The 12,665-nt window shown below is 37.2% G+C and overlaps 1 protein-coding gene across 1 annotated transcript in view; it reads left to right on the top strand.

Annotated features, from left to right (window-relative positions):
- afdna (afadin, adherens junction formation factor a) overlaps positions 1–12,665 on the top strand; it is a 122,371-nt gene that overhangs the window by 70,166 nt on the left and 39,540 nt on the right. The window contains exons 11-16 of the mRNA XM_056269452.1: positions 67–320; positions 5,310–5,379; positions 5,471–5,577; positions 7,052–7,107; positions 8,136–8,341; positions 11,076–11,221. Of these exons, the coding sequence (XP_056125427.1) occupies positions 67–320; positions 5,310–5,379; positions 5,471–5,577; positions 7,052–7,107; positions 8,136–8,341; positions 11,076–11,221 (839 nt within the window). The remainder of the gene's footprint in view (positions 1–66; positions 321–5,309; positions 5,380–5,470; positions 5,578–7,051; positions 7,108–8,135; positions 8,342–11,075; positions 11,222–12,665) is intronic.

The following is a 12,665-nucleotide window of genomic DNA, read 5'->3' as shown; positions in this document are numbered from 1 at the left end:
AATGGGGAGAAACGTTTAAAGACACATCCATAGACCTATAACTTCCCTGATTTTCCCACACTGCAGCTGGCTGGGCCTGGGATTCTGCCTCACCACTGTGACCTGATGCATGCCGACGGCTTGGTGACCGTGACCCCTGTCAGTTTGGACGCCGAGACGTTTGTAGATGGACAGCGGATCTCGGACACTACGGTTCTGCGCAGCGGTGTGACTGTCCAGTTCGGGGCCACTCACGTTTTCAAATTCGTAGACCCCAGCTACGACCACAGCATGTCCAAGAGAGACCCCGGGCTCATGATGAAGGGAAGACACAAATCAGGGTGAGCCATTTTCATTTTAACAGAAACCACGTAGACCTTATTTATTACATATTTATTTATGTAGTGCTTTTCAGAATACACATCTTTTCAAAGCAGCTTTACAATAAAAACATGTTCATGTTTATGTCTTAATATATTCATGACTTAATTACATTTAGCAGATTAGAGCTGAGGGATAATATAGTTCAGATTTTGTCTTTGAGATATGCTATATATATATATATATATGTGTGCAGTGTTTCCCCTAGGATTTTTTTAAGGGGGGGGGGGGACTGCTAGTGTTGCGGAGCGGGCGTGTTATGGATACGTGGTGTAATTTTTTGCAATCAAAAAGCATGTCTAATTAATTGAAATCATGTATTATGAATCATTAAACAATACTTTTTTTTTAAATATATGAAAAAAATGTCACACTAATTCTGTGTTGTGTTTTTTCTGGTAATAAAATGAAGACATAAAACACAAATTGTATCATTTATCATCAATTTTAATCAAATGAAATTAAATAAACTTTTTGTCAAATAACTTGCTGCACAATGAGCTTTACTGTTTAAATTAAATCATGGATTATTCCTTAAAAATTTCAGTTTTGATAATAATTTATTTGGATTAGTGTTCGTGTATTATTACATTGGGACATATCTAAATTCTAATGTACAACAGTAATATATTTCTGTCAAGTTAAACCGAACTTTTATTTTGACGGGTTGCCGTGAAGACCTTTTGAGTTTCTGTGTGTTTACACAGTCTACGGTTTATGTCATGATGATAGTTTTTCTCAAATGAAGCGGTGAAATGATCACGAAGTGACTTTCAGAGTGGATCTAGAGCCGGGAGAGGAAGTTCATGCATTTGTGTCTTCATATAGGCCAAAAAACAGCGCAAGCGTCACACGTGCTTCAGTGTGTGTGTGTGTGTGTGGTAAATGAAACTGCGCGTCGGTGGCACCATTCATTCACACAGAACATGCAGGATTCGTATTTAAATAGTCTTTGTGTTTTAATATTCACACACACTAGTCTACATCGCGATTTGATTTCAAAGGTACTGAACTGCTTTCTATTTTTTCCTCAAATTTACAAATTCCGTGAAATTCCGCGTTATACACTAAATTCTTTTTTTATGACTGGATTTCGTCAGCATTTTAGGGGGGGCGGGGGGGTCGTTTTGGGGGGGCGGGGCGCCCCCCCAAAACAATGGTAGGGGAAACACTGGTGTGTGTGTGTATATATATAGAGAGAGAGTATACTGTATGCATGCAGTATGTATGTACTATATATCCAACTTTTAATATATTACTAGGTGTTAATATAGTTTAAATGTTTTGACGATAGCAACGGATCTTTTGTTGACCAGCTGTAGCTGTATTGCACAATGAACCATCTGTTGTTCTGTGTAACATTAGACACTGCACTGAGGAAGCTTCTTTTGTTGCTTGCCTAGCTACTTATTTAAAGTAGTTAAACTACAAACAAGCTACTCATTAAAAAATAAAAGAGCCACAAAATAGAGTTAGGAAAAACAGGGAATGTTTTTCGTTATATAATGATAGCACCTATATATTATGACTGTTTTTGTTAAAGTTGACTTCAAAATGCTACAGACGTGTACTAGTATGTCACTGTTCTTCATGAGATGGTTTGCACTTGTGGAGCCATTAGATGGCAGTATTTAGATGGTTAAGTGTCTTTCTTGCACATTCTCGTTTGTTTGTTCTCTGTTTATGACGTTTATATGTGTGTCTGCCGTCACTCTGAATGACCAGTGCGCGTTGTGTTATGGGATGCTCTGCTGCCATGGCAACAGGAGTTTCATGGTGTCTTCTGCAGTGACTGTCCTCTCAGATTTCTAGTCTTAAATGCAGCCTTTACTGTGAGAAATGTTGGAAAAGAGGCTGGAGGAGTGACAGGGAGAGGGTGAGCAGAAGGTTATGTCGGCCACAGGCGGAGAGAGACTCTATAATCTGATCAGCGTGGGTTGGAGAGGGGTGTGTCCCAGTGTCATTTCAGAGAGAAACGCTGGCGAAGTGTGTTTGAGACAGGGCGGAGAGAGTAGTGACACACACACACACACACACACACACACGCTTCACTGTAAAACATATCAGACAGGGAAGAGAGGAGTGGAGAGCTGTCCTGGTGAGTACATCCATGTTTTACACGAGTTGTACACTTGAGTGATCAGGTGACCATGAAGATTTGTTGTATTGTTTATTACTCACAAACTTTGATTTAAGTATAAGCAGGCTTTATTAGGATTTTTTTTTTTTTTACAGTTTTGGTATTATCTAATGACAAATGCTAATTTAGATATTAGCGTTCTTTTAACTCTTAAACTCAATGCGTGTATCTAAAGATTCACTATATCTATATCTATCTATATATATCTATATATACTTGTATATTAGTTAAATAAAACCTACTCTATCAAAGGTGATGTCCCGAGGGGATATTTGTTTTTAATGATCCTACAAGTTAAATCATCAAAATATGAGGAACATATTTTATTGTTATTATTTTTAAATATGAGGAAAGAACTAAAAAAAAATGTACATGACAAAATTATTTGGCAAAAAAGGCAAACTACAGCTACAGGTTTTATTTTACTATGCAAAAAATGCATAGAAAAACTAAATCTCACAAGGAAAAAGCATACATCGACTACAACATATTTAGTTAATAATATATTTTATAAAAAATACCCTACCATTCAAAAGTTTGGGGATTTTTTTGTAATTTGTAAAAAATTTCAAACAATTTACTTCAAGGCTTTTTATACCTGTGTATAATTATTAGTCCTGTCAAATCGATTTATCACATCTAACATAAGTTTTTGTTTACCAAATATATATGCGTGTATATATATTATTATATTTATATATTATATAAATGTCTGTGTATACGGTTTATACACACAAACACACGCACACACATATTTATACATATACTGCATATATAAATGTGTATACGAATATATACAGACACGCGCACACACATATAATATATATAACTTATGTTAGATCCGATTAACCGCGATTAATCGTTTTGACAGCACTAAAAATTATATATGAATTCTTGTGAATTAAAATGCAGCCTCAAGAAATGGGAAAAAAAGATTATACATTAATTGCATAACACACCAATTTTCCCAGCCCACCTCATTAGTAATAGTTTATTATTAGATTATGACTGTCTGTTAGAACATGTGAGCTCTGCCCCGTGTTGTAATTCCTGTTTCTTATGTTGACTTACTGAGTTTTTTTCCCTGCAACTCTACAAAGTAATTTTGTGTTTTGAGCTGTTTGTGTGAGCATGTAGATTCCATGCAGATCCTGTTGGCATGCAAGTATGTGAATGTGCTGTAATTAAATCTGTGGTCATTTCAGGTCATTCATTCGTAATGTCTAGGTTCAATTAGGTTCATTTCCTGCATTAATTTGATGTGAAAACATGTCATCTCTTAGCAAACGTGTTTGTGGCAGTAAGCGGAAATCTCTAATCTGATGTCCTGATGTTCCGCTGGATTACAGCGGTGCTCATTCCAGGACAGGGAAGCTTGCTGATGGCAAGGATCAGACATGGGCTCAGTCCTTGTAGTATCTGATTTTTCTGATTATGTGCTGTACACATATGTACAAAAATTTACTGCAGGTTAATGCAAAGAAATTTTCGGGGATGATAAGATTTTTTTCAAATGTTTTTGATAGAAGTCTCCTATGCCCACCAGTTCTGTATTTAATTGACCAAAAATACAGTAAAAACAGTATTGTCAAGTTTTGTTAGAGTTTAAAATAAAACATTTAAATAACAATTTATGATATTTGTAAACCTTTTAAAATGTAATTTATTCCTGTGATGCAAAGCTGAATTATCAGCATCATTCCTCTAGTCTTCAGTGTCACATGATCCTTCAGAAATCGTTCTACTATGCTTATCAATGTTGAAAACAGTTGTGGAAAATGTGGCATTTTTCAAAAGAAGAGCATTTATTTGAAAAAGAAATCTTTTGTGACAACATACATTTCTTTACTGTCACTTTTGATCATTTTAATGCATCCTTGCTGATTAAAAGTATTAGTTTCTTTAAAAAAATCTCTTTTTGTAAATCTGCTTCATGTTGTGTATTGTAAACAGCATTGCACATTGCAACTTTAGGTTGTCTTTGAGCATTTTTGCTTGACTATTATTAATACACCAGTAGATCAATTTCTGATCAAAATCAGTTCTGCTCTCAAATATCAGAGATCTGAATGAGAACTATCCATTTTAAAATACTACTTGTACTGTTTGGAGTTACATAATGTGAAGCTGTTTTCGCACTAATGCCAGGCTTAATATATTATCAGAATAATCGTATCTTTTGGTTTGCATCCATCAAGTTCCAAAAAAAGTACTTTATCTTTAATTTGTAAAATATTTAATTCCCTGGATTATTAAAAAAGGGACATTACCACATGGTTATTTGATATATAAAGCAGCTTTTTGAAGTGCCCACACCCAAGCTGCAGTATAGATGATACCTGGATATACTATGTCTATCTGAAAGCTGAGAGCTGCATACAGCTGTTTGACAGCTGTTGAACACGGTAGCAGTTTGCTGCCTTGTAATCTTGTTTTACGGTACTTTTCGTTTGTATAATTTTCATTCAAACACTGTGTGGGTGTATCGTTAGTCTGTGGGATTTCTGCTCATTCATTTAGCCTGGTAAGAATGTTGGCGTGTTATTGATTGTCTTCAGAGCTCACACACACACACACACTTGCACACACTCTCATGTATCCGGGTGTTCGTGAGGCTGTGGGCCGCTGCTGTTGTTTGACTTTCCATTCAGCTCAGGTTTAATGTAATTGTGTGTTTTAGAGCGTGTGCAGGTCTGTTTGTTTGGCCACGGACAGTGTTTACTTTCATGACATCTGCTGAAATTATTGCTTTTTCCTTTTAACTCACCCCCCGCCCCCTTCTTTTTGTGTCTGTCTTTCTCTATCCCAGAAGCGTCGCAGAGACGACCTTTGACCTTCACGGGGACATTCATAGTGGCTCTGGTCTCCCTACAAGCAAGGTATCACATCTGCCTGCTTCATATTTTGATCTCTGTGCATGTATTTGTGTGTGGTGTGATGCATCTCGTATGGGATGTTTGGTTGTTTCAGAGTTCAGGGAAGCTGGAGATGGAACGTCCTGGAAACAACAGTGAAAGAGGCCTGGTGAAGCCCATGATCAGAGGAGAACAGCAGGACTTTAACAAGCATGATGGAAGGTAAGAACTTGGCCGTTCTTATCTTATCATCTAATTGAACTATCCCTAATTTAAATTTAAGTTGCAATGCATTATTTTCACGATGATACAGATGTCGCGCACGTTATGTCAGTGAGTGGTCTGTGTGAAACAAAGCGAAAGCGAACATTCCCCACCTGCTGTCTCACATGAGTTCAAAGGACAGGGCGAAGCGATTAAGAAACATGGATGAATGACCAAATAAAAAGTATGATATGCTTGATAGTACTAAAAAGAATATTTGTTTTGCTGTGGGTTGCTTATAAGATTTTGGTCATATCACCCAAAGTGGTCATGTTATTAAAGCTTAATAGTACACCACTAGCCTAGCTTAGCTAGTTATCTAATAGCCTAACAATTTTGAAAAATATATTATTAATATTATTATTATTTCAGATTTGTGAAGACTGGGTAAGGCTGTGCACCACACTCAATAATCCCCCTTTTCCAAGTCCGAACAAAAAATTGTCCATAGGTTGTTGTAAAAGTTAAAATGGATCAGAATTTTGTAACAGACTAAAATAAATAAGTTTTATATATTTTTTGTCCTTTGTGTCATGTGTATGGTAAATGTTGTATCCTAATTATATTTATAAAAAAAAAACATTGCAAATTTTTGAAAATTACTACCACGTCCTGATCACTTACACTCAAGTACTTTTTTCTGAAATATTTAGATGAAAGTAATATCATCTTGTTGTGTAAGTAAGGAAATAATGAAGAAATAATTCAAATAATTTTGCAAATAACTATGAATTATACAAAATAAGTCCAGGGACATTTATTCAGAAAGTAATAATATTTATAATAACCATTATTATTATTTTATTAATAGTACAATTAATAATATTAAAATATTGTTTTATTAATACACATTATTTTGTTATTAATTATAATTACTTTTAGTAAATCTTGCTAGCCCTCTTTTGCATAATTCATTATTATTCTATTGTTAAATTATGCAAAATAAGGCCATTGCCATTTTATGGGGGGATTTTGATGTAATGTTGCTTTAAATACATTCAGAATTCTGCTGATTTTCCTCTGCAGTTGCGCAGAAAATATGATGAAATCAGATTTCGTGTATGACACAGAAAACAGTGCCATGTCAGTTGCATTCTCTGTTCAGTAACAGCACGTTTTGTGCATGTCAGCTTTCAGTCAGTGAGGGTTTCTATGGAGTCGGTGCCGGGTCTCTATATGTAACCTAACCCTGTCTCTCTGTCTGCACCTGAGACACCTGAGCCCGCCGCTCACCTGGCTTCAGTCTCATCATCAATAATCCAGTGGAGATGAGAACACACATTCACACACGCACAGCACAGTTTGACATCTGTGACAGGATGTTGTATGGCAGGACAGGAGCGGGGTCTCTGGAGCGGTGGGCGTCTATAGACAGTGGTGTCAATCTGTCCTATCTTAACTGGTTCATCGAGCAACAGTTCTTTCCCTGCAGGTCCCAGGACGGCCCAGAGCTCACACTGCCGGCCAGCATTGAGTTCAGGGAAAACTGTGAGTACCACATTCATTTACAAATTGATTTGTGCTGTTTTCCTTTGTTTGTGCCTTCTGACCTTAACTGGGTCATGGATCATGTGTTTTGTCTGGTGTGTGGCGGCTTTTTGTTGTTTTGCCATTAGCTTTTCCTGGGTGTTGCAGGCACAGTATAGCTGTGCTTTCATTGGCTGTGCTGATTACAGAGCAAATCAGAAAGCTAATTATAGAAATCACTAATGGTTAGCTGCATCATAGATCAATGGATGGAAAGTATTGATGACTGCTAAAAAAAAACTTCTATCAGTGTTCAGTCAGTTCAAGATCATTTATATTTTAATATATCATTTTTTTTTCTGTGGAAAAATCATTCTGTCCATAAAAAATAATAATATATACCTGTCCATCCATGCTACTAGGTGGCAGGAGTGAGTGTTATGCTAGGAGACAGAGATGTTCTTCTACTATGCACAAAATATAATGTAAAAAATATAATAATGTAAAAGTAAATAATCACCCACTATATGTTTTGTTTGCATTCATACATTCCAATTTTCATATTTATTTAGTTGAAAGCATCTCAAAATAAGATCACAAAGACCTGAGTTTAAAACGTTCTGTTATATGTATTATGTTATATGTTATGGTTTAATTGTTGTGTTGTGTTATGTTTTATGTAATGTGATGTGTTATGTGTCATGTTATGTTATATGTAATGTGTTATTATTTGTTATATGTATGTTATGTGTTATCATAAGTTATGTTATGGGCTAACTAAAAGCAGGATCCTTATAACATTTTGCACGCAACATACACTTAGCAAAATTAAATGTATTTATAAAAATATTACAGTTGATTTTTCCACATGCTTTTCACTGCAAGTTATAATATAGCGTAATCAGTAACATGGCATTTACGGCTCAGGTGACTGGCAAAAAAAAAGATGATTTAAATGAATGGGCATGCTATAATCTAGCTCTCTCCTTCTTGGTCCATCCCAATTAATACTCTGTTTGTTTCCTTTATCCCATCATTACCCCCCATAGCCGAAGATGCCTTTTTGTCCGCCATCATTAACTACACCAACAGCTCAACGGTGCACTTCAAGCTGTCTCCCACTTACGTGCTGTACATGACCTGCCGTTACGTCATGTCCAGCCAATACCGGCCCGACATCAGCCCGTCCGAGCGCACGCACAAGGTCATCGCCATTGTCAACAAGATGGTGAGCATGATGGAAGGAGTTATCCAGGTGGGTGTCTGCAATTTTTACTAGAATTATCTTCTGATACCTTATTTTTTACAATGGGAGTTGTGTGTAACTTTATTATATTACAACTTTAACATTAATACTTTGACATGTCGCTGTAGCTCTGATGTAGAGATCTGTCTGTGGAGTTGCATTATACATGCTTTTGTAGTTTTAGCGTTAAAGCTCGTTTCACTCTGCTTTCATCGATTCAGGTCATTGCCTCAGCAAACAGTGCTTAAACTACTGCACTCAGTGTTTCCCCTGTGTCTGTTTGTATGTGAATGTCTGTGTGTGTGTGTTTATATCTCTGTGCCTTGTTTTACCTGATTCATGAGCCGTATTTACAGCAGCGAGAAACATTTCTTATTATTCTTAATGTTGAAAACCGTTGTGCTGCTTAATATTTTTGTGGAAACGGATACATTTTTTTCAGGATTCTTTGATAAATAGAAAGTTAATCGAACAGCATCTATTTGATTTTTTTGTAACTTTTACTGTCACTTTTGATCAATTTAATACATCCTTGCTGAATAAAAATATTAAATCAATTAAAAAGATAATCTTACAGACTCCAAACTTTTGAACAGTGGTGTATCTATCAGCAGTGCATAATACATCATATCATGAACAAGACTGAATGAGACAAATTCTACAGAATAGTGAAATCGTTCACAGTAACATAAGTCAAAAAGTTCAACTTTTCTCGGCTGCACATGCACTCATTGCATTGCCAATGTTCACTTTCATCATTTGGTCACCACAAATGACTGTGAATGCCTCTTTACAGTTCAGAAATGAGGTCCACATGCTCTCTGTTTATGTTCTTTTTTTGGTCAGTGCCTGCAGTTTTTTGAGTGGCCCACCCAGGTGTTCAAACTATCTATCTCATAGGCTTACTGCAATATTCAAATGCATATAGTTGTTTAATAAATATTCAATTTCCTTATAACCAGACCTTATTTGTGGTTCAGCATCTAAAATGAGAGACAGACTATCATTTATATGAACGGATTCAGTCTCTCTTTAAAAACCAGCATTAGTTTCATAATTCATGTAAAGGTTTTCTGTATTTTGGGGAAATCCAAAATCTTAAGCCTCACATTTTTAACCTTAGAAGATGAAAAACAATGTCAGAAAAAGAAAAGGGATTCATTTTTAAGGCCTGGTCTTAAAGGGGTCATCAGATGCAAAATTCACTTTTATGTGGTGTTTGCTTATAAATGTGTCTTTGCAGTGTGTGGACACAACCACCATACAATGAAAAAAATCCATTCTCTCCTTTTTTTTTTTTTTTATCCTCAAAAATTCTAAACACTCAATAATCAAGCCATTTGGATTTTCTGAGCAAATGACATCATATTGCTCATGCTCTGCCCACGACATGAAGACCCTAAAGAATCATACCAACTTGTCGAAAATGGGCATCCGATGACCCCTTTAAAGCTGTGAAAATATCTTAGTACAGTATTGTGAATGACCTCATGCAACCTTTATAAAAACACTTTCCCCTGTATCTACATAAACATTTCTGTAACCTTCCTGAGATCTTTTATCCATGCCGTCCAGCTAGTGTTCTCCTTGGCATCAAAGAAAAGCTGTTGCACTGACAGGCGCCGTTACACTGCAACAGTAATCATAAAAGCGAGTAAAATTGCTCTAGATAATTGGTTCCTAACGCTGTGACGGATCCCACCACATAGAATCAAGCCTAACGTGGCAGAACTGTCCCGTACGGCAGTGGGTGCAAGATGATGTTGTAACCTGTTCTGTGTGAGCCTGTATGTCTATGTGTTTACATGCCTGTGAATTCTGTCCATGCCATGGCTGTTGTTGACAGTCTCTCTCTCTGTCCTGTCGGATGTCTGTCTCCCCCTCCTCCTCCCCCCCCCCCCCCCCCCCCCCCCAACACCTACTATCTCTACAGGAGATTGCTGAAGGTGATCAGGTAGGAGTTTGCACTGCTAGGGAGGCGTCTCATTCTTCCTGTCTCTCTCTCTGTTTATCTGGCAGCTTCGCTCCGTCTTCCATGCCCCTTTTATCCCCCCATAACAGAAAGCAAACAACCCAAGCCGACTAAGTAATCCCTCCTCCTACAGCTGGACGCAATCGTTTATAACCCCTCATTATGACTCAACCTGGACCATGTCATACTAAAAAACAAACTCTGAACATTTTAATTGCGGCATCCTCCATTTTTGACCTCTGCTTACTGCACTTCAGTGTGGATGAGAGACTACCCCATGTTCTTTTGCTTTGTTTGAAAACTTTTAATTTCCTTTTCATTTGACTTCATGTCTGTGGTTAACGTCATTGTTCTTATGGGTGCGTCCTGTGGCCAGTATGACGTAGGGTCATGGTGGGGCGGGGGGGTTTGCTGTCGTCGTCATTATGTGGGATAGACGTGTGCGGGTATACGCAGGGGTTCGGTTGGATCCGGGCCGTGTGTATCCCCGCTCTGTGTTGCAGGGATGTGGGATCCAGAGCAACCAGTCACCGCAGCTTCCCATTCAGTCCTGCCTAGCTTGAGCTAACTCTAACACTTGAATGATTTCAACTCTGTCTGGACGCGGTGACTGGTTGTTGGAGGCCGGGAGGGTTGGACAGAGGCACATGTCTATCCTGGGAGTGCTACTCAGTGCTTCTCATGGCTGTAACTCTTTTCTTTTTTGTTTGTATGTTGGATTGGTTCATTTTTAGCTGTGTGTAATCTCTGTGTTCATCTGTCGTTGCACAGAAACAGAAGAACATCGCCGGGGCTCTGGCCTTCTGGATGGCTAACGCCTCGGAGCTGTTGAACTTCATCAAGCAGGACAAGGATCTGAGTCGCATTACGCTAGACGCACAGGATGTTCTCGCTCACCTGGTTCAGATGGCTTTCAAGTTAGTGCTTGCACACACGCATATTCATGCGTAAAAAAATATTAGCTCTGTCAAAAAACCTATTGAGCTGCAAACATATTAAATTCTAATTTATTTATACATAACACCATTTCAGCACTATTTCTATGTCATATGAAAACAATAATCCATAATTTAATTGTATTTGGTCAATGGTCAATTACAAAAGTGATTTGTAAAATACATTTTAACTTGTTCATACTGTGTTCCTGTAACCATTATCAGGTGGCAGGAAGTGCTGAATGTAAGGAATTGTCTGGGTCTGGCTTGTATTGGCTGAGTTGTAGTTTGGGTTTATGAGACAGAGTTACGGTCCTGGGCCCGGTTTTCAGCAAAAACAATGCGGTCAGAGGGCCTCCGTTTCATTTAACCTGTTAACCGTCACCAGTGCGTGGGCGCTCTGAAGCGTTTTTTTTTTAAATAGTTCAAAGTTACTACATATTTAATGTTATTAACTTGACAAACTATACATCATTAAAACGATATAAGACTCAAGTTTCAGTATTTGACCACTATTGTATTCTGAGAAACTTATAGTGACAGTTATGTCTTAATTTGTGTCAGGAGTTATGAAATTAAAAAACGAGTCGTTACCTTTAATATGAATTATGAGCGTCAGCTGCTCTCATTCAGAAAAAAACTCCCGTGCGATCGTCATGACAGCGCTTGACAAAACAACGTCCCTCAGGGCTTTTAGCTCAAACATGTGCAGATTTGGAGAAATATTGATAGATTCTCATAAGTTTACATCAGATTTCTATAGACAAGAATAATATTTATTGAATTTATACCCAAATGCGTCGATGTAATCATTTTGAGCGCTGGATACTCTGATCTACTGTATATTATCAATTCATACTGAAGTCTGGGGCGCTGTTGGACAGTAAAGTCCATATATGGATCACATGAAGAAGAGCCATAATCATGTGACATTCAGGAAGTCCTGACACAACAAAGCTATCAGAGATCGCTGTAAAGTGCAGATAAAGATGTTTTGAAGACAATAAACATGATTGCAATGATATTTGATTTACCTGTGTTCTTCGAGTCATGTCAGGTATTTTCATAATAATAGATTATATGTATAATGTAATGCTAATCGAGATAGACTTTCAAATTGTGCAGAATACAATAAAATAATATATTTTCTATCTGATTTTTTTATCTGAAGCCAAATCAGATTACAGAAAGTTATTAAAAACACTCGACTTGCGCTGTAAAGTAAGTTTGGAGCACAAACATAGTTTTATTCTCATAAATTGTCGTGTATTGATGGTGTGCTAAGCTAACATGCTAGCTAGTACTGAGCACCTGCTACCTAACTTCGGTGTAATTTTTATGATTTTTTTTTCTAAATAAGAATGCTTACTAAAATGTTTCGTTTTTCAAAAAGGGCATTTGATACAGTTTCACTGTGAAGTGAGAA

The sequence above is a fragment of the Rhinichthys klamathensis genome, unplaced genomic scaffold (assembly GCF_029890125.1).
Source record: "Rhinichthys klamathensis goyatoka isolate OS25496 unplaced genomic scaffold, OSU_Roscu_1.1 h1tg000281l_1, whole genome shotgun sequence".
In the NCBI taxonomy this organism is placed as follows: domain Eukaryota; kingdom Metazoa; phylum Chordata; class Actinopteri; order Cypriniformes; family Leuciscidae; genus Rhinichthys; species Rhinichthys klamathensis.
The sequence above is the reverse complement of the archived record's forward strand: the minus strand, read 5'-3'. Positions and strand labels throughout refer to the sequence as shown.